This window comes from Phalacrocorax carbo, chromosome 2, assembly GCF_963921805.1.
Source record: "Phalacrocorax carbo chromosome 2, bPhaCar2.1, whole genome shotgun sequence".
NCBI lineage: Eukaryota > Metazoa > Chordata > Aves > Suliformes > Phalacrocoracidae > Phalacrocorax > Phalacrocorax carbo.
The window spans coordinates 54,469,808-54,491,958 of NC_087514.1; the positions used below are offsets into that span (position 1 = coordinate 54,469,808).

The 22,151-nt window shown below is 40.9% G+C and overlaps 1 protein-coding gene across 1 annotated transcript in view; it reads right to left on the reverse strand.

The window, feature by feature from the left end:
- The window catches only part of DLGAP1 (DLG associated protein 1), a 432,218-nt gene that overhangs the window by 75,239 nt on the left and 334,828 nt on the right, over positions 1 to 22,151 (reverse strand). Inside the window, exon 7 of the mRNA XM_064442940.1 lies at positions 21,843 to 22,083. Coding sequence (XP_064299010.1) covers positions 21,843 to 22,083 — 241 coding nt within the window. The remainder of the gene's footprint in view (positions 1 to 21,842; positions 22,084 to 22,151) is intronic.

Below are 22,151 nucleotides of genomic sequence, written 5' to 3' on the forward strand. Positions count from 1 at the left end.
CAAGGAAGAACGTATGATACCATTTGGCTGTCATAAAATCCATGAAGATGTCATGCTTTGTCATTTCAAAGTAGCTTTAAACCCTTCAGTTAAGACATGCAGGTCTATCATTATGTCAAATCCCAAGCTTTTAACACCAAACACATGATTAGTGTTGTCAGGTCTGTCAAAACTCAACAACTTTGTCAGATACTAAACACAGTAGCACTGACTCAGTTGTTGGCAGGTGGTTGGCTCTAGCGGCGCCTGCTGTGGGGCCAGGTTGGGATGCTCCTGGCAGCCCTCTGGGGGATCTTCTGGGCTTTCACCTTCTCTAAAAGATCCTGGGCAATCCTGAGCACACAGGGTGAGCTTTCTCAACGATGCAGGGACAGTGAAGGGGTTTAACAGGTGGCTGGTTGCTTGACTTTCTGTTTAATTGACCATCTTAGTGCCTCTGAGATCAGATTATATTGTTTACACTGTGTTATGAAACACTACTTTGGACACTGTATTTTTTGTTATTATTGAAATCAAGTAACTGAATGCAATGGGCAGCTGTGCAAGAAACATATTTTGTAGCCAACACTGTATTGTATTACGTTATACTACCAAAAGCACACAATTAATATCAGATGTTTTAAGTTTTCACTGGCCCCAGTCTTCTGTAGCTGCATCTTTCCTGAATGAAGACATACTATGAGAACGACTAAAAGTATTTTAGAGTTTCAGTTTTCAAAGAGTGATTTCTTATAGAGTTGTTATGTGCCCAACTCTATATGGCTCAAGCTTTGAAAGCATAAAACCAAATACATGTATAAAACTTATGAGAGCTTTTCATGCCAGAAATTGGTAATTTCAACTTTGATACATCAGGTCCTTACAGGATTTGAAAGAAGCAGCTGCACAGAACAATTAGGCAGCTGGAGATCAACCCTCAGCAGTGATATAAAGCTCCAGTTTCTGAGCCTGCAGGGATAGGAGATATCAGATTTTAAGCAGTGACGTCTTAACATGCAGAAGAGCTGTCACTGCTGTTTTTCTTTTCAAGAAGGGAAATTATTTCTGGGGGTAAAGCCAAATTTAAAGAGGAAACATTCTGAGGGTGTATTAAGGCTAAAGCTGGAAACTCTTTGAAATGGCAAACATGTTTGAAACAGGGTAGTATAAGTCTTCCTTTTAAACATTATCGCTACATTTATCTTTTCTGAAGTATTGGATTTTTAGCCTTGTTTACAGTGTGTTCTAGTGCATTTGTGTGCGATAACTCTTACAACCCAAAGGCAAAATGATAACAGCCTATAGGATGACTTTGTTCCAGCATTTTTCAGTCTCTGCCAATTTACTTTTAATAATAGCATTTTTGTATTTGTAAATTTATTACAATGATTCATCAGACCTGTAGACCCTTAAATACTGCACAGAGAGCATGTAGAAGTGCTTTACATATACCGACACTGAATTCTGCAAGTGTTCAAAAGCTGTGGGGACCTCTCCCAGAGCTAGCCAGGTACTACAGGATCCCCAGCAGTGCTTAGCTCCATTTGCATCTTCTGCCTACAAAAGAACTCCATATGATACTTGAAATTACTTAGGGTGAAAACAGCAACCCTCAGTGTGAACATGAATGGTTACAAAACCCACGTGTTGGAGATCCCAGGGGAAGATGGACACACAGGGGCATAAGCTACAATTTAAATTTGAGTTAGGGAGAAGCCAGAGGACAGATTAGGTATAAAATGTGTATTACATATTTTTCTGTATAATCAATATAGCCATATATCTGCACATAATACATAAGTCTTCCTAGAGGATCCTGTGAAGAACAATAAATGCCCTGTATTCAAAATGTAAAAAAATTACAGCCCTTATAAGCCTTAACTTAGCCCCCTTGGCTATTTCATCACAAAATGGTTACTAAAGGAGGCTACAGGAAAAGCAGGGCTTATCTGATCAGCAACTCTGTCATTCATGGGATTTTCCTTCTTGTTCAATGTTCAGTCCCATCACAAATCTACTAAACACAGTTCACACTACACTCAAAATACAGAATTACTATATTGTTGGTAGCTAACCTTTTCTTTCAGAAAAATTCCTGTATTTTAAAAGCACCCTTCTGAGGAAAAGGGAGGTTAATTACACCAATTTCAGAAGTGGGGAAATGAGAAGCAGAACAGTAAAATATAATATTACCTACAATTTTTAGTGCCCAGTCTGAGATGTTAGGTGTACAACACCTCCTACATGCAAAGGAGAGCTCCCTGTGACTTCAGTTCTCAGAACTTCCACAAATCAAGTCTGCATCTCCAGCCAGAGGCCTATGAAACAAGGCGTGTCCCTGTCCACGGCAGGGGGGTTGGACTAGATGATTTTTAAAGGTCCTTTCCAACTCAAACCATTCTGTGATTCTATGACATCTGCAGGAAATGACTTGTTTAACATCACATAGGAGCTTTGTGTCAGAAGTGGGTCAGAATCCAGCTCTCCAGGGCAGCTTTCCATGGGTTTTACTGTGAGACCATTCTTTTTATCATTGCAGTTCCCTGGTCTTGTTTGGTATATGCCTTGTTTTTCTAAAAAAAAAAAAAGAAGCTTGCCTTCAGAAGACAACAGCTTCAAAATGTTTAACAGCCTTTTTCATTTTTATGCTGTCTTTTTAAATTTTTATGCTGTCTTGTTTAGTCACTTTGAGTTTTCTGTATTTTAAAAACTAACTTCTTCAGGTTATAGTCTGGAAAAATTTATCTTTTTGAATTTCAAAGCTTTTCTGGGAATTTTTGGGCTCACTATGACAAACAGGCTGAGGCTGATCTACCTCGAAATATCAAGTCATCTTGCCTTGCCGGTCACCACCCTCCTACCTTTTAGCCCCAGGCTTACCACAGTGCCATTCTGGCTCCTCATCCATCTCGGAGTCATCAGCAGTTTAGATGTATCCTATGGAGTGACTTCTTTGTCTTCCTGACATGTTGCTCTTGCAGTTCACCCAGAGAGTTTGCTTAGGCAAAACCTCGGCCCTTGGTTTGAACATCTGTCTTCCAAGGTTTCAGGTGAAAATCTCAACACAGTGTTTTTACGTTAAAAAAATTACATAGGCATGGTGTGGTGTTTGAGAGATTTTTTTCCTCAGCATGCGAAAATCTTTAGCTCTGGAAAGAAAACCATCTTGTTGAATATGTTTTGCATTATCTTTCTTTTTTAAAGATGACTGTGGAAGACAGTAAGTGTTTGCATTCTGCTGTGGTCTCTTCACTAGGAAGCAATGCTTGCTGCAAAATGACTTTAAAGAAACCAGGCATCCAAGTGAAGATCTTTGGAAGAAATCATTAGCTATTTGCTTTATGTGATCCCCTTTGTTCCAACATGATATGCATAAGTAAAAACAGTTGTTCTCAGGTCTTACGAAAGTGATCTCCATCCGCGTCAATGGGACAGGCCGGAGAGCTGCAGTACCGCTTGGTAGGGCTTGCTGCTGGTGCTCCTGAAGAACAATCATATCGGAGGAGGAAGGAGCCACATCTCATTTTGTTCATTGGTCTTTAGGAAAGCTATGACCCAGATTTGCAGTTCTTAATTTTTAGTTTGAACTGATCGTTTGTCAAAACCACAGGCATGGGTGGTTCAGGGGAATGTGAAGTCAGACTGGAACTTTCTGTCTGGGACCAATTTGTACCCTAAATTATGAGTAGAAGCAATGGAATTGATTGATGCAAGTAATGTAAACAAGATGATCCATGAAAAAAATCCTTCAAGATTGAATAAGGCTGACAAACTAAAAATTAACAAAACTGAGGCACAACAGCAGTGTTTTTAAAAGTAAGTTTAGTAATAAATTTGCAAACCTCTGAAATAGAAAAGGAACATTTTAAGTAGAGCACCTGTTAAAGTATTTTATTAGCCTTCCAAATCATTTCACATTCTTTGTTTCAAGGATCAGATGTCAGTCTCATTGGAAGCAGGAGGTGGAGCAGATAATGCCCTCTGTTATGCTTTCAGCAGTGCTTGCTGGTTGTTACTTTCCAAGCATGTCTTTCTGTTTCCCTAAATGTTGTGAGAATGGTTTTAATTTTTGCAAATGAAGGGAATGATGCATAGCAGTTGCACGATTCCCAGAAAAGTGAAAGACGAAAGGCACGCTGACGGGGTTTGTGCTGTGCTGCAATTTGCACCCAGATGAACTTCACGCCTTGGAACTGCCTGTCCTCAGCACTTGCTGCATCTGTGAAATTCAGAGCTGCGCCGTGGCTGCTGCTAGCTACAGCATGGCACGGTCACACATCACAGCCCATCAAGCACTCAGGCTATAAGGGAAGTAGTGCTAAGCACACCTGCACGATTTCGTTGTGATTTCACAGATACCCTCAGCTGCTCAACTACAAAATACATGAAATAATGGATTTACTTCTGATATCCAAAGAGGATAATCTAGGATCTATCTATTTCAGGGCAAAATTCGCTTTGGCTATGGAAACAGTGTTGCCTTCAGTGTTCAATAAGAACTTTTAACATTTCAGTTAGAATACATAAAAAGAAAAAAGCTTGTAACTTTCCAGATATCAGAACTAGGCTTAATTCATACTACTGCAGTTATTATCAACCTAATTTTTGTAAAGGGAATTATATTTAGTTTAAACCTAGTTAACAGTTTTGTGTCTTGTGCTGGAGTAAATTCCTATGGCCAATTCTGACCCATTAATGAGATGAAGGCTCCCTGAAGGCATCAAAAGAGATAAATCAGCACACGCATGTGCAGTTATTAAAAAACTTGACCCTGTGCCACAAAGTCCATGCATCTGAATGAAATACAGGCCTTACTTTTGCCCATAAATTTTACATTTTTTAATCTATAAGTTGAAAGAACACAATATAGTGTAATTGTACTGTATTTGTAACAACTTGTTCAAAAAGAGATTTTTGTAAAAGAACAATCATGAAGTGGAATTGAGCCAGTCAGATTACTGGCAAAGCTTCCTGCTGAATATGATTAGATAAAGGGAAAACGGAGACTGGAGAAAATTGATCCTCTCAGCAGAATTTGCCATAATTATATGCAGGATGAGGAATTAGCTATTATTCTTCTGGTAAATTCCTCAAGTGGCCAGAAGGAACACTCTTGCATAATCTGCTTTTGCGATCTAGTCTGTGCAAAATTAAGATCCTGCTAAGAAAAAAGGAGATATGGCTGATCAGGTTCTATAAACCTGGTAATTTTTCTCCCTAAAGGTTAGACAGTGGAAGAATGGACTAGGATTGCCTAACCAGCACTTCTCCAATAGCCCACTAGCTTCTGTTTAACAGAAGTTTTAATTTCAAGAAGTAAAATCATTGAATTTCACACATGCATTCAGTCCTGGCAAGTTGCAACACAAAAAGCCTCTAAATCTCAAATGCTATTCCTGTAAGACAACCTCTTTGCAATGGTTTGTTGCTAGCATGACCTGAACTCTGACTTGTTGCAAGAGCAATCACATTGTTGTGAATCAAATTCTTGTGTTTTTACTAACAAAACAAGACTTCTGTGAGAGCTTCTGCTTATGCAAGGAACTAATGGCTTGGAATACAGCTTTTTCATCACTACCTCATTCAATTGGAGACAGTACTAAGAAGATGAAATAATAATTCTGAGAAGGTACAAATGACTCATTAACACAAACAGGGAATAGGCTATGAGGCCTAATGAGAAGGAGGGATTGCCCTTAACGTTACCGAGTGCAGTGAAATAGCAACACTGAAATTGTGACAGGTTGGCATTGCTGGTCCGAGGGCTAACAGCTGAGTTAGGTAACAGAGGGACCTTGAGCACCGCTGTATGAGTGGAAAACTTATAAGTGCTTCTCCTTTCCAAAAATCAGAAACAGTTACATAATTTTTCAAATTAGCAACATAAAACAGAATCAAAGGAAAAGGAAACAAAAGCAAGAAGCCTTGAAAAGGGACAGCTTGTCTGAAAGATAATTATATACGGCTAAAAAGAGTAAGAAAAAAACCCACTGTGTTTAGTATGTATCTAGATTAGCAATGCTCCTTCCTTAAATGCAGCCTGCTCTGCTAATTCTCCCCATTTCTTTTATTATAGATCTTGCAGACATGATTTTATAGTTCATGGCTGGGTGGGTGATCTTAGCTGCAATACTACTACAAGCCACCCGTACCCAGTCTGATGAAATGGCCTCACTGTAATTCTAACCCCTAAAAAATCACTAATTAAAACATAAAAAAGAAAAGAAGGAAAAAGAAAACCTGATTTACTAGTAGATCACAAATCTCTCAAGTTGGCAGAGCTTCTGTCACTGTCATCTCTTTGCTTCCTGCAGCCTCCCATGTAACCCATCCCCTGTCTTCAGCCAGGAATGACACTTGTCTGCTGGAGCTGCCCAGTTTGTCCAACTGCACATTTGACTGTGAATGCACAGTGTTCCCCTTCATGCTAACCAGAAGGGTGCAACTGGGAGAAACCAGAAATTTAACATATAGGCAAAATAGAGAGGAAATTACTATTGCAGCCATCAGTGATCAATGAGTATGTGCACAGCAGGGAGGGTTGAAGACCAATAGCATTATGATACAATAACACATTTAGCAGATACAAAATATGACTTTAATGGATATCATTCCAGAGAAAGTAGCTGTATTCAAGTAGTGGCTGTAGAGATGGAAGTTTAGTTAAAGACCGTGTAACAACAGCAGCTCTAACTGTCTATATGCCATAACTGATGGGCAAAAGGCATCTGGGACACTGGGATTTCTTCCCTACAAAAGCCTTTATTTATTCTGTACATGCCCCCTGACCAGACACAGCAAATACTTTTATGTCATATAATTTTTAGATATTCTAATTTGCATCTTTAAGTCAGAGGCAGATTACCAGCTTTTCTTTAGAGTTTGTCTCAGGATATATAGTTATGTACCACTGGATGGAACTCCCTCAATTTTTGTGAAAATGTCAATCGCATATTTTTGGTTCAAGAAAAAGTCTGTTGTTTGACTGTTTGCTGGAGGTATTGCTGGCTGACAAACTAAAAGACATCTGCATTTTTCATAAGCAAGAAAAGATGATAGGTAGAAGTCTATGTGACAAAACTAAGTATGGAGACATCATTGGTTTTCTCCAAAGCAGTATTATAGAATGGTTGGAAAGCATTATCTGTAAAAATCAGAATAAATGGCCTAGGAAAAATGGTGACTGGCATGAGTGTCACGAGGCCATCAGATATAGTTTACTAAGAAGCAGTTTTTATTGAGTAAATGTGCTATTCCATTAGCTGTAACTTGTCCCCAAACAAATCTTTATTAACTAACCACTTCTGCCAAGGATGGCAAACAGCTCGGGCTTGATTATTGCAGGGAGTCATCAGGGACTGAGCCAGAGAAATTACAGCGTAAATACAAGTCTAGGAGAAGACATGCCAGTTGCCTTCAACGTCAGCCAAGTATTAAAATATGGATTCAATAGAAATAGAATTGGAAATCTGCAGTGAGAGAAAAGATTATTCAAAGTGCATGAAATTCAAAATTCTTTACAAAAACACATTTTAAGCAGACAAACTGATAAGAATCAGCAAAGCAGCTGAAGTGAATAGTGGAAAGCTGACTGGCAGATGACTTGTGCATTGGCAGCACATGAAGCATTTGCAGGCCTCGTTCTACAAAATTATTTAATGACATTACCACTTTTGCAATGTGAGCTTCTTTTCACTTAAGCATATTTGAGAAGTGCAACACTTTCCTTCGATTTGATCAAAAGCTATGACCTGGTGTCTTGCTGCATCTTGAGGAAGATGTATGTTAATTTGGATTTGCAAAATTTCTGCAAACTGCCCCAGTAGAAGGATACCCACTTTTTTTCTGCTACTTTATCAAAAAAGAAACATGCACCAGTTTTATTTTGCAAGTGAAATGTTTTTAATAACAATATGAATGAGCTAGGTATTGCTGACAGCTTGAATTAATAATATCTTGGACTTCTTCCTCTCTCCTAAGAAACACAATGTCATGCTCCAATAACAATAACACATTTTTCAGGAGAAAAAATTGGATGAAAAGATGATGGCAGATGATGCCAATGCAGCCAGTGTACTTCAGTATCAGAACCTGGCAATGCCTTGAGTCCCAAAGAAGTGAATATCACATTGAAAGTGAAAAAAAAAGTGGTTTTGAAACAGAAAGCCTTGACCAGGCAGGTATGCATAATCCTTCACCCATGATTAATGTCACATGTTCCAAGTTAATACAGTGCTGTTGTTCGATAACCACACTATTTTTGGAGAGTAGTGGCAGTAAGTGGCAACATTTTGCAATTACACAGGTTCTGGTTTGGAATAAAAAGACCTTCTTCCATGTGCTTCTGCATAGGCTTGGGCAAGAATGCCACCCTAGAAGAGTCCCTGACCCCTCTCCACGCATGCTGGAGAGGCAGCCAGGTGCAGATGGAGTAAGGCTTCCTCTCCTCATCAGCAGTAGCTGACAAATTTAATTTCTTTTTTGCCAGTTCTTCAAAAGTGACACAAAGGACATGCATGTACCAAACTTAATGTGTTAAGGAGAAAACACAGATGGTTTGCGGGAAGTGCACATGGTTGCAGTGTAAACAGAAATAATCACTTTAATGGAGACACGTTAGTTTTGCAACGGGTTGTCGTTTCTTTATCATCGTTTAGCTCATGCATATGAAATATGGTGGCAGTGGTCAATTCACAATATGATGTATTGGACAACAGATGCAAGGCACCTGGGGTTGCTCCCTCTCATTCTGCTAAGCATGATCTCCTTGCTTATTGTGGGGGTGAAAAGAAAGATACAGCTGCCCCTTCTGTATCTTCCATTTATGAATATGACAGAAACAATCTTGACATTGGGTAAAAATCAGTTTTTCTTGTGCTGCAAATTTGTCTGCTACTACAGCACAGGGAAAATGTAAATATTTACCTCATTGACATTTCCCAGGATCTCATCTTTTGTAGCATCATAACAGGAAAAAGCAGCAGTGTTTCAAAAGATTGCCCACAAATTATGTTGCAAACCATTTCTATATTATTCCCTAGGATCTGGTTGCATGATTTAAGCTTTAGACAGAAAAAGGACTAGAAACGCTTATGTATGTATCTTCTAAAAAATATCATAAACTGGATTCCAACAGATTCATGCTCCTGACCCAGACTCTTCCAGTTGTAAAGGCACCTGCAGTGAAATAGAGGAGCCAGATGTTTCTGTGACACCAGGCATATGGAAATTATGAGCTGATTCTATGATGCTGGCAGCTGAGGACACTCAGCACCTTTTACAATTAGACCCTCAATTAGCAAAGTTTGCAGGAAAAGAAAAATCTGTCTCACTTTTGCAGCTTAACAGACTGCTCTGATCTGCAATATTCTACTTAAAATATTAAAAAATGTATCTGCAAAACACACCGGGAAAAGAGTTACCCTTCACTTGAAGAAATTCCAAAACAGCTGCTGTAGTCCCACAAATTCCCACAGCTATTTAAGCTTTCTATCCAGTGTCTACTCCTATCTGTCATGTTCATTATTTTCCATTCACTAGTTTTGCCAGCCTTTTAAACACAATAAAGAGATCTGGATGCCATTAATTTGATGACCATCTCATATCCCTCTATATTTCCTGCCTGCAGGGGAACTGGGGACTCCTAACCAGAATACATGTTCTAAAATAAGTGTCAAAACCTGGCTACACTGGGGGATCAATCAGCATCAATAAAACATGCTAGATAGCACACCATCTCCATCTAGTCTACAGACCAAGTCATAGGTGATGAAGGAATAAAGAGCAGACAAAGCAATTGGGAAAAACTCAGGTTAAAAACTCTATGCATTTACTTCTCACCACCAACTGTTCATGTAGGGAAAGGTGTTACTGATTCTACATTTTGTTGAAATTAATGATCTTTGAAGTGTAGGACACATTTCCATTTTATGAAACCATTCTGGATCCACTTTGCTACTCAAAATCAGTTTCTTCCTTGTCCTTTTCCCTCCTGTTTTGTGACTTCCTCTCACCTTTTCTTCTTAACCATCAAACTCTTTACTCTTCAATGAAAGGAGCTATGCTGAACTAGGAAAGAAGTATAATATTGAGAGTGAAAATTGCTTTACTTCCTACTTATTTGCAGATACATATTTTGTCCATTGGTGCATGTCACCTGTAGGGTGGGCTATTATATTTTATTAAATAACAAAAACCCCACCCACATGCTTTCAGGCTCAGTACCCCTTCACCCTACAGCTATTACTCAACATCCCATCCAAACTCACAGGACATAAGACCAGTCTTTGTACTCAGTGCAAATCTTCTCAACTAACTTAGTTGTACATGCTCTCCATAAGGAAGATATATATTTACATTCTCAGTAAGCATTGACAGAAACATGAACAGGGTCTCAGGACTGTAGCAGATATTTGAAGCCCAGAAAGGGGGATGACTGGGAAGGTAAATCAGGATGTTCTCTCATTCATAATGCCGTGTGTAATCTGTGGAAGCATGCAATGCCATAATAGCTGCCAGAATAGCTGTTGATGTGCTTCAGGCTGCAGTTGGTGTCGAGAAGGACTGCCCCACAGGTAGCTGATGTGAGGTTAAACACAATCGCCTATTTACAGGAAACGACAGTCTACACTTTTGGGCAAACGTGATACAGCTTTTCAGCTGTCGCCTTTTAATGTGACCTAACTTCCCCATAGCAACATCCCAAAGAGAAATAGATGGCATAAAGTGATACGTATAAGGCCAGAACCAGCTCCCTTGGAGGTATGTAACAAGACGATAAATGACTTCACCTAGATCAGAGCATGCAGCCTTGCAAAACCACACTATCAGAGCTTCCAACACAGGCACAATACTTCCCCTCACACCACCACCACCTCTCTGAATACTTTCTTCCTCTGCTTCCTCCCTCCCCCCCTTTTTTTTTTTTAAAGAGGCTAATGCTAAAATGCCTCATAAGAGTTCAGGGAACTGTGTGAGATAAGGCAGTGTAAGGCCGTGGCACCAGGCGACAGCTAATTCCATCACTTGGGTGTAAATTGCCCTTCATGCAAAATAGAAAGCGGCAGATTTTCTCAGGACTTCCTGAGGCAGACAGATTGGGGCTAATAGTTCATGGATAGGTTGGGTTTTATTCATAGCTTGTTTATTTTTGGTCTACTAAGACCCTGGCTTTTTTCCGCCACAGATGTACATTATTTCATTTGACTCTTAGCAAAGTTCAGGAGAAGAGAGTGAAAAGAAACTGAGAGCAAGGAATTTAAAAACAGAGCCTGCTTTGTTTAAACAAAGAGTCTGCCAGCATTTATTTTGTTATACTATTACAATGTTCTGACTCTATCTAAACCTTCCCAGAGGGACACAGAACTACATTTTACTTTAGCTAAAGACAGAATTAATTTGAAAAATCATTACTGCAAAAAGAATGGTTATCAAGCACCATCGTTTTGACTGTGCAGAGACAAAAAGTAGGCATCTTTCTCAACAGAACAAGCAAGAGATCTGTCACAGCAGAGGGTTCTATGATATTATTTACTGTGTTTTTTTCTGATAGCTTAGCTCAATCCTCGATCAGAGCAACCAGGAATTGTCCTGCTCAGATGGCTTACTGCATTTTAAGTGGAATGCAATTTAGCGCTCTCCCATCTGACCAAAGCCAAATTCAGTAAGGGAAAACAATTTCCAAAGACCAACACATCCATTTCCCCCTTGAGAGGCCAGACAAAGGTTGTGGCATTAGAGCAGATTACCAGCATCTGCCTACAGTGTGCCTTTGATAAAAGAGACTATCAGACTGTGATGGCAGCTAGACTGCCCTCCTTTGCAAAATAACATTAGGCGTTTTCCAGATCCCCATATTTAAGTTGCATTGTGCTTTGTTATTGAGCATTGTAAGAAGCAGGGCAGTAAGATCAGTGTAATGGCAAGAAATAAAAAGTAAATTGCATCTCTGTGTATACTTCAGAGCTTCTCTAATTTTTTTTAATGTACAGATTTCTTTGCTGCCACATTTCCTTTGGGTTTATTTGTGGTATTACTAAAGAAAAAAGGCAGTCTTTGTTTCAAAAAGTGGTTAATAATATACGCACCCCATAGTCCACCATAGCTTCAAAGAGCCAATTACTGTTAGACTGTTGCATAAACACATATTTAGGAAGCATGAAAATGTGCAATTATTTACTGGATCCAGTACCTAATGCATCATATCTGAGCTCTGAAATGGGAATTACTGACATGATGAAATATAACAGCTCCAAACAAATTGCTGTAGTACAAGAGAGGCCCTGCAGAGTTGTACTCATTAAACCCGCTTATTAAAAATTTTGAAAATCCAAAATCACTCAGTCACTTTAAAAAGCCCATCATCACCAAATATCTTGTCTGTAACTTCTCGGAATATGCTATGGCTCAAGAGATCTTTGTAATTATTATATCTGAGGACAACCAAAATATTCAGGTTTGTCTTAAGGGAATAACATGGAACTTACTGCAGGTGGGTGGCAACACATTGCTGAAGACTGGACAGTAGCACACACTAAAAAGAGTAACATTAATATGTTTTTGACCATTAAACATAATGCTTTAAAACATTAAAATAACCTGAGTTATTTTTACACACTGGATGTATTAATTAAGCATAGACCCTTCAGGAAAGAGGCTTAAGTCTTGCTTCCCAGAAGACAACTGTAGTAAAAAGTGACCACATTATTCTATTTTAGGAAAATGCCAGGAATTATTACTGAAAATGTGATTGCATTATATAAATTGGGGCATGCCTCCAGCTTACTGATTCAGCTCATTTCTGTCACAGCCATCACAAAAACATTGCATTGGAAATAAGCCAGAACAAAGAAGAGATTCAGGTCTTTGTTGTATTTCTCCATAACGTGAAAATTGAATTATTTGCCCTTCATTTATTAGCAGCATCTCAGCTAAGGGACAATATATCCTTAATGCTCAGAGTTCTGTTGTTTTAGAGCAATGACCAGTCCCTGAGAACAACATTTTGGATAAAGGCCTGTCGTAGTTTAACCGCAGTCAGCAACCCAGCACCACACAGTCGCTTGCTCACTCCCTCCTGGTGGGATGGGAGGGAGAAACAGTAGAGTAAAAGTGAAGAAACTCGTGGGCTGAGATAAAGACAGTTTAATAGGTAAAGCAAAAGCTGCGTGCAGAAGCAAAGCAAAGCAAGGAATTCATTCACTCCTTCCCGTGGGCCGGCAGGTGTTCAGCCATCTCCAGGAAAGCAGGGCTCCATCAGGCATAACGGTTACTTGGGAAGACAAATGCCACCACTCTGAACTGCCCCCTCCCCTTCCTTCTTCTTCCCCCAGCTTTATGTGTTGACCATGACGTCATACGGTATGGAATATCCTTTTGGTCAGTTGGGGTCAGCTGTCCCGGCTGTGCCCCCTCCCAGCTCCTTGTGCACCCCCAGCCCACTCGCTGGTGGGGTGGGGTGAGAGGCAGAGAAGGCCTTGACTCTGTGTAAGCCCTGCTCAGCAGTAACGAAACCATCCCTCTATTGTCAACACTGTTTTCAGCACAAATCCAAAACATAGCCCCATACAAGCTACTATGGAAAGATTTAATTCTACCCCAGTCGAAACCAGCAGAGGGTTATACTGTCCTCCCACAATATACAAGTGGAAATGGACTTTGGGTTTATTATATATTCTGCTGCACATTCTACCCATTACTTTGTGGTTAAGCCAGCACTGCTACAGGAAACCTGCTTCCTTGCAATGTAATTCCAGGCATATTTCTAAGGAGGTTGGTTCTTACTCCTGCTTGCAAGTCAGAAAACATTGTTGCCAAATAAGCAGACACACAAGGCTACGGAGTGAGGGCTGTTGAAGTCACGTCAGCCTTGCTCTGCTCACTGTTAGTGCTCACTGTTAGGACACTAGACCTGAGCTAAACCTCACTTCTACTTGAGGTAGGCCTGCCAGCCAGCCCAAGCTTGATGGGACAGGGTAAACTTGCCTTGCAGCAATGAGCAGAAGAGGCAGTTGATTTAGTCACCACTTTTGGGCTGTGGCAAAATCACTGGGGTTTCATGTTTGTTCATAGGCTTAGAAAACAGTTAATTCTCAGCTAGTGAGACTTGAGGTATGCAGTGTTCAGTCAACAGAACAACCTCCAAATTACTATTTTGCTTGTAATACCTTCCTGTACATTTGTTACAGTAAGTCAAGTGGTATTTTGTCTCAGCTAGGCATTGGACATGCAGGTGCTTTAATATACTAAGACAAGCGTGGCGGCAGGCTCTATGACGGGTAGTTATACAAAGTACACGCACAGCAGCAGGAGTGGTGTGCACAACTGTGGGACCTGGGTTGTCTCACTGCATCAGTACACCAGGTGTTCTCCATCTAACTGGGGCTCTGGACACTCCTACAACAATCTCCAGGTAGTGGTTCATTTGATATCACCCATAGGTAGTCTGAAGCAAAATCATAGCTCAAATCCAAACACAGTCTGTAGTCCTTTAGGGAGAACTATATAAATCTGATCACCTGAAATGATTACCGTTTTAGTGTGTGCAGTAGAATCGAAGGAAATGAATTAATGGCAGAATATATTGAGGCACGTTCCATACAGACGCATGCAAAGGGCTTCCATACAATTTTTCATCTCTGTAAAGAAATTAGGAAGAGACTAACAAATAATGAAACATTACATTTTATGTAACAACTTACTGCATCCTCTTTATTTGTGCTGCCACTAGATGAAAAATCTCCTTAAAAGTTTTCATAGAACAATATAGATTTCTGTTAAAGTTCTCCTTCTCTTGAAAAATCATACTTTTTCCTGTTTCATTTGATTCTGTCAAATCTACAGGTCTGATGGCCATCCTATTCGCAGCACTAGAAAAGACCTATGGGGTCCTGCAGAGCATCAGTCTAAGCAGCAGACAGCAGCATACCCTTGCGCTGAGGACAACTGACTGCATGGCAGATAGTCTTTGCCAAAGCACAGCTGGCAGTTTGAGGGAGATGTAGTGCTGGTGAGACCACATCTCAAATCTGTGCCCAGTGTGGCACTCCCCAACATGAGAGACACATGGACATTGCTGGAGTTAGTGGGGCTGAAGTGTGATGTACCCATTTTCAGCCTTGGAGATGTCCAAGTCATTTGGACAACTGGAGAAAACCACAGAAGCGCTATCTGAATAAACCAGCAGAGCTGTTCTGCGCTTCTGGAAATGTTCACAACGTAAGACAACACACTCCTTCAAGACATTTTAAGATCAGATTTTTGAATTATTAAGGTCTTTCTCATATTTTTATCTCACTAAGAGCCTTAGCCCGAAAGTTTAGAAGCATATCAAGGAAATGAAAAGTAAGAATAGTAAGCAAAGACTGAATGCCAAAGAGTATTACAAGTCTTTGATTTCCTGGATTTGAAACATATTTATAACTTTGGAGACCACTTTTAACTCCTCTTTCAGAGGGGGAAAAATAAACATTCCATACCCTACAAAACAAAGTCCGTCTCTCACCCTTTCTCTGCAGGAAGCTCTGAGCTTTTGCTGTGCCCTTATGCTCAGCAAGTTGCCTCAAGCCTTACTTGAAATTGCAAGGATGGAGCACTTGCCTGAGGGAAAGTGGATTTGTCATAAGGAAAGCAAAATCACCAAGCTCCAAGGTGAATGGCACAGGTTGTCTCTCTCTGCATCTGGGCAGTGTCTCAGACAGGACAAAACAGTTTAAATGCAATATTCATAATCACACAGAGAAAAGAGGCAGAACCAGGAAGGATGACAAAAAAAATTGATGTAATACATTCGACTACCTGACATCACTTAAATTGCCAACCAGCTGTAACTACCAAGTATTCTTAAAAGAAGGGGCCTGTGTAATACTTATTCCAGTAATCCCTGTCTTTCAGGCCACAAAGTTCCATGTGTCTTCAGGAATATAGACTTTACATCCAAAAGGTAAAATGGGATATATCAAACACATTTCAAGTCCTGTTCTTAATTGGCATAAAACTGCATCACATGTAAACCGTCTGGTTAACCTGCCAAATGTCTGGGTAGCCTTTCCATGGCTGACTCTTTCTCACGGCTCAGTCCTGCTCCTTCTCAGGCACTTATTATCAGAGCAATTTCCATGAGTGCCTTGCATCATGCTTTATGTCAGTTAGGAATGTCCCAGCAAGAACTCTGTTCTGAGTTGCTCTCATTAAAAACTTCCACCGGCTTCATAAACATGGGGGGTTTTTTTTGGTGTGATGTGGAGCTTAACATTCATAAAGCTGACTTCTGGGACAGACAAGACGAAACTTGCTCCAGCTACAGTCAGATGCCTCTGAAATTGGAAACAGTGTTCTCCAAGGTCAGCTCCTCATTAGTAAAGGAAAACATTTTTAAGTGCTGGTTTCAGCAATTTGATAGCAGATCCAAAGGCAGACTGCATTTCAGGATTACTCAAGGAAACAGAGGAAATGAACCATGTAAATTCTTTGTCAAACAGTTTTCTATACTCTTCAAATCTATCTTAAGGTTCAACATCTGCACGAATGCCTTAACTTAGTTATATTTCTTCAGACCTTCTGCAGAAATATCTTAATTTTGGTACAGATCCAGAAACCAATCCTGACTTCAACGGGAAATTAAATTTGAAATCATAATTCCTTGTTCCTTTTTTGGACAGAACAGTCTCTGAAAGGACAGCTCTGAGAAGTCCAAAAGAGCTTGGGCACAGCTGGCGTACAGTCAGTTATAGCTTCCTTCTCCACAGGATTTGAGTTTATTTTTTAATTCTGCCTGGCACAAGTCTATTTTAAAAATTGTTTGCATATTTATTTTTTATTATTGGCTAGGCAGTCCCTTAGAGATTTTCCTCAAAATACCTGACCCCTCTTGGTGAGATGTTCCAACGAACAGAAGGAAACCAGCTTGCCCAGCTGAAGCACCATAATCAGCATATACTGTGATAACTCTCAGTCCTTCTCTATCCTGCTGGCTACACAGCATGATTTCCTTGGGATTTTTGTTTGTTTTGCTTTTAAGCAGAAGTGTAATATTACTGAGAATCACCAGATGGCACCGCTGCAGATAACTTTGATATTCCTGTTAACCTGACTGTACAGAGGTTAGATATTGAGAAAATACTTACTGCAGCCTAGTGCAGTTTTTGCTGATGTTACTGCTCCAGCTCCGTTACAGAGGCATCATTTTCAAATTAATCATATCCAGTCTCTGTTATATATTTGTATCCACATGTGCTAATGCCTGAGCCCTCACAATGTTGCAGATGACACCAAGATGAGCCCTGCAGTTGACACTCCAGAAGGACGGGATGTCATCCAGAGAGACCTGGACAAGCTGGAGAGGTGGGCCTGTGAGAACCTCATGAGGCTCAACAAGGCCAAGTGCAAGGTCCTGCACCTGGGTTGGGGCAACCCCTGATATCAATACAGGCTGGAGGATGAAGGTATTGAGAGCAGCCCTGCTGAGAAGGACTTGGTACTGGTGGACGAAAAGCTCGACATGAGCCAACAATGTGCACTTGCAGCCAAGAAATCCAACCATATCCTGGGCTGCGTCAAAAGCAGCGTGGCCAGCAGGTCGAGGGAGGTGATTCTGCACCTCTGCTCTGCTCTGGTGAGACCCGACCTGGAGCGCTGCGTCCAGCCCTGACACCTTCAGCTCAGGAAAGACATGGACCTGTTGCATTGGGTCCAGAGGAGGGCCACAAAGATGATCAGAGGGATGGAGCACCTCTCCTAGGAAGAAAGGCTGAGAGAGTTGGGGTTGTTCAGCCTGGAGAAGGCTGCAGGGAGATCTTATTGCAGCCTTTCAGTACTTAAAGGGATACTATAGGAAAGATGGGAGCAGCCTCTTTAGCAAGGTCTGTTGTGACAGGACAAGGGGTAATGGTTTTAAACTAAAAGAGGGTAGATTCAGACTAGATAAAAGGAAGAAATTTTTACAATGAGGGTGGTGAAGTTCCAGAACAGGTTGCCCAGAGAGGTGGTAGATGCCCCATCCCTAGAGACATTCAAGGTCAGGCTGGACGGGGCTCTGAGCAACCTGATCTAGTTGAAGATGTCCCTGCTCACTGCAGGGGGGTTGGCCTAGATGACCTCTAAGGGTCCCTTCTACCCTAAACCATTCTATGATTCTGTGATTTGTCTGCAGCAAAGGAACGTGCATGGTTGCACAGGCATGGTTCAGAAAGACAGACACAAGAAATGTGGGTGAAAGATGTTCTTTAGATTGCTTTAGAATTTCTTTGCTTCTTAATTCCTATATACTTTAGGCACCTTGAAATGATTTACAGACTTTAAATTGTTAAAAGGCTACCTGTATAGTGACTGAATCTGTTGGCTGAAGAGTTTCAGCTACAATGATTGCATCTGCAAATAACCTGGGATCAAATTATATAATAACTCACACCTCATTAAATTCCTCTGAAAAGACCAAATGACATGGGTGGTAATTTTTAGTGCAGGCTATGATGTATAACATATGCCAGCACTTCAGAGCTGCTGTAGCTCCCAGCCTGCACAGCCCCGCTCCCAGGCTGGTGCAGGGGGCAGCTGCCTCCACGGGTCTGACCGATGCTGAGCGAGAAAATGCGAGGGTGAATGGACCTTTTCAACTGCTTAGCTTTCAAGGCATGATGAAGTTGTGATGTGGCACTTACTTCCCAAATGTCTCTATTTCCATATAAAGTGGTAAGATCGTATTTTCTCTTCTTCATTTCAAAATCCTTCATTTAAAAACAAGGATAAAAATCCATTTCACATACAAGACTGCCTCACGAACAAAGTACTCGCTTCCCAGGCACATGCAGAAACTTCACTTTGGTGAGGTTAGGATTTTTCCCCCCCCACTCACAGTATAACACTTCATCCTGTTGATGACAACAGGTTGTGCCTAGAGCCTCATTTTCACACTGGGCTTGGTTTCAACCAGATGCAGTCACCCCGCAGCATTGCAGTGATGGCACTAAGACCAGCACAGTCTGCAGAGGCCACCAGCTGGGCAGTCACCCGTAGCTGAGCTCTGTGCCACAGCTAGCACATTAACACTGGAATTATAGTTAGATTGAGCACATCCTCAGGAACTGAACAGCTATGCCAGTAGAGAAGTATTCCTAATTTCAGAACTAAACCTCCAACATTATGTGGCAAAAGGAAATTAAAACCTGAGGCTGCAATCACTGTAGCACAGGCTAACAAGCAGAGGTAAGTGTGATTTTTGTCCACAGTGCTTGCTTGATATTTCTATCCAGATGCCCTGGAAAGCTGTGGGTCATTGCTCTGGATAAATAATTTTGAATCCAGCAGACAGGCAGCTCTCTTGTCTTTTCCATCATCATCAAGCTGGTATTTTCCTAGGCTTCCAGCAGTCAAAGAAATTCCCAGTATCAGTGTATGATCACAGCTTTGTGCATTAGTGAATGAAAAGCCAGGTCCCTGAGGGAACTACTAATGTTGATGAAAGGAACCTTGCTTGGTTGAACAGGCAGAAGTGTTTTTGGGGCAGGAGGACAGCTTATATTTGGGGATGTTAAATCTGTAATTTAGATCGTAACTCCCTTATGTCTCCTACAAAAACATTTGAAACCACCTCAGAGGAGAGAAGTCCGAGGTACTGTTCTCCTTTCTTCACACCTACCTAGCTGTTGTGCCATTTCCTGTTTTATTGAAGCAGCTATTAATAGAAACCATCAATGATACCTGTCATGTCATTTCTCTTCTGTGAATCAGCCACAGGCAACAGCAAGGTAGTCAATATAGATGCTTTTGGATGGAATTAATTCAGCTCTAATCCCTATTAAACGGATAGTGGTATGTAAGTCAGGTAGTAAAAGAGAGAAGTTGTCTGAAATGCTACCAGTGCCAAGGATGGGCCCCTGGGAGCCCAAGAATTAAAAAATGAGAAAGATAACTCAGTAAAACTCCCACAGCAGAAAATGGATACCTAGAGCAGTTTCTAAATGCTTCTATATATGTCTAAAGAGAAGGCTGCAAATCATTCCACTCTGCATTTTAAGGGCTGACTACAGAAGCAGTAACCCAAGAGAGACCCACTGGATTACACTTTTCAATAACACAGCTTTGTTCATATGATTTTTTAATAAAGCCAGCTACCCAGAGAAGAGACCAGGCCTCTGTGGTTGCACTACAAAAAATGAGCATAAACAATAGAGAGTTTACAACAACAGTTTTCCTCTTTCGGGTTTTCCAGTGTTTTTGGCCGATACATACAGTCAACCTTCTCCACTTACATACCATCACCCCCAAACTCAGGCACCATTTTTCTAAGTGACAGGAACCACCTCTTATATAAAGATAATTAAAAATAGTTATTCTCTTCTGGATTAATGAGTACAGTTATTTTTATAAAGGAAAAGTGTTAACAAAGCCATTCTCAAAGAACTGAAGAACCACTCGGTGATACTCAAGGTGACCTAATAAAGGCAAATGCACACTGAAAAATCCCTGAGAACTCCTATCCGTCAGCTTTTGCCCCAGAATACATTCGACACAAGCTAATACTGTACAATGAAGTAACACATACCTTATGTAAATCCTGTCTTTGTGGTGTGGTGCAAATTCTGCATGCACGCAAGAACTACTTTTATAGCAGAAATGTTGTCACGTGAATATTATTGCTTAAGGATTAGTGATTTAGATGAGAACTGCTCTGCAGCATTTGTTAAAAATGCTTTGATGTTTGTGGTGTATTTCCATCAGTACTTGAACTTGTTACTTTTTGAAAAATCATGTATTAAGCTGAACATTTTCAGTAAAAGGATTGAAAGTGTCCTTTGATGACATAAACCAATTGACAAGCAGCTTTAAAAAAGACCGGAGTGAGAGATAAGGAATTTACAAGGTATAAACAACTGCACCTGTGAGATAACACACAATAAGGCAAAACTTTAAAGTACAGAAACCAGAAATTAAAGACCTGGGAAAAGAGATAGTAGGTACAGTGAAATACTTATAGTTAATATTAGTCATGAATATGAATAATACATGAATAGTAAATGAAGCTTGTGTAAAGAAGTTGAATGTCTGCAGAGAAGTCAAAAGACAGAGAGCCTCTCTCATCCCCCCACAGGGAAGAGCACACACATGTAATGGTTCCTGCCTCTTGCCTTCCTGAATGAGAGAGGCAGATTTGGATTTTGGTTTCAGACTTGCTTTTTCTTCCCCTTAAGCACTAATTACGGTGACAGAACGTTGAATTCATCATGGTTACTTCCAAAAGGGAAGCAACCTCAAACATTAGAAGAAAGGTTCACATTTAGACCAAAACCTTTCTCTCTTGCAAGGCTCGAATAGCTTGAACTGCAGAAGGAATAACAGCAGGATGTAAATATGCATGTTTTGACCTGCAGACCACTCCTTCTCTTCTTCATTCCCACCTCTGAGATATGGCTTAGAGAGCTGTAGCAGTCTCTCCGAGCCATTAAACCACACATCCAATAACTTGTGGCTTTTGGAGAAGACAAAGATTTCCTTATCGTTGTAGAAAAAACTCCATAGAGGGACCCTCCTCTACTGGTAAGAGCCAGCAAAGCTGATAACTCAGAGCCTTCTTGTTCAGCCTTGCCAAATTGTGATTGCTCTTTTGAGGAGACCTGACCTTGACTTCCCTTCTATGTGCTTTTAGCCCAGAATAAATTAGCTTGGATGTAGGAGGCACCACAACTGTATCAGCCTTGATCATTGTGTAGTTATAGGCTGATTAGTCTGTCCAGCTTCTTGGTGAAACACAGACTCTCTTATGGACTTGGTGTCTGGCAAAGAAGAGCTCATCATTGATCTGATGGAGCTGCACAGAAAGGTACATTCCCTTTCTGCCACCCCTCTGGATTTCCCTTTTTGTTACTCACCAGTACTGCTCTGGATGGTCCTCACCGTGGTGGTTGTACGTGGGGGAGATGAGGACCGCAGCGATATGCACTCGTCATCCTGGGAGCAGCCCTTCTCAATGGCTCTGACGTAGCTGTGGCTCCTCATGCGGAAGCAGCCTGGCATGGGCAGATCCAGCGCCTCCACTGCCTGAGACTCGAGTTCACTGAACACAGACTCACAGACGGATTCAAACTGTCCGTTCACCTCCACCTCACTCACCTGTAGGCAAAGAGACCAGGCAGGTTCAGTACATCCCATACACCAGCCTACCTGGTACAAACACTCAC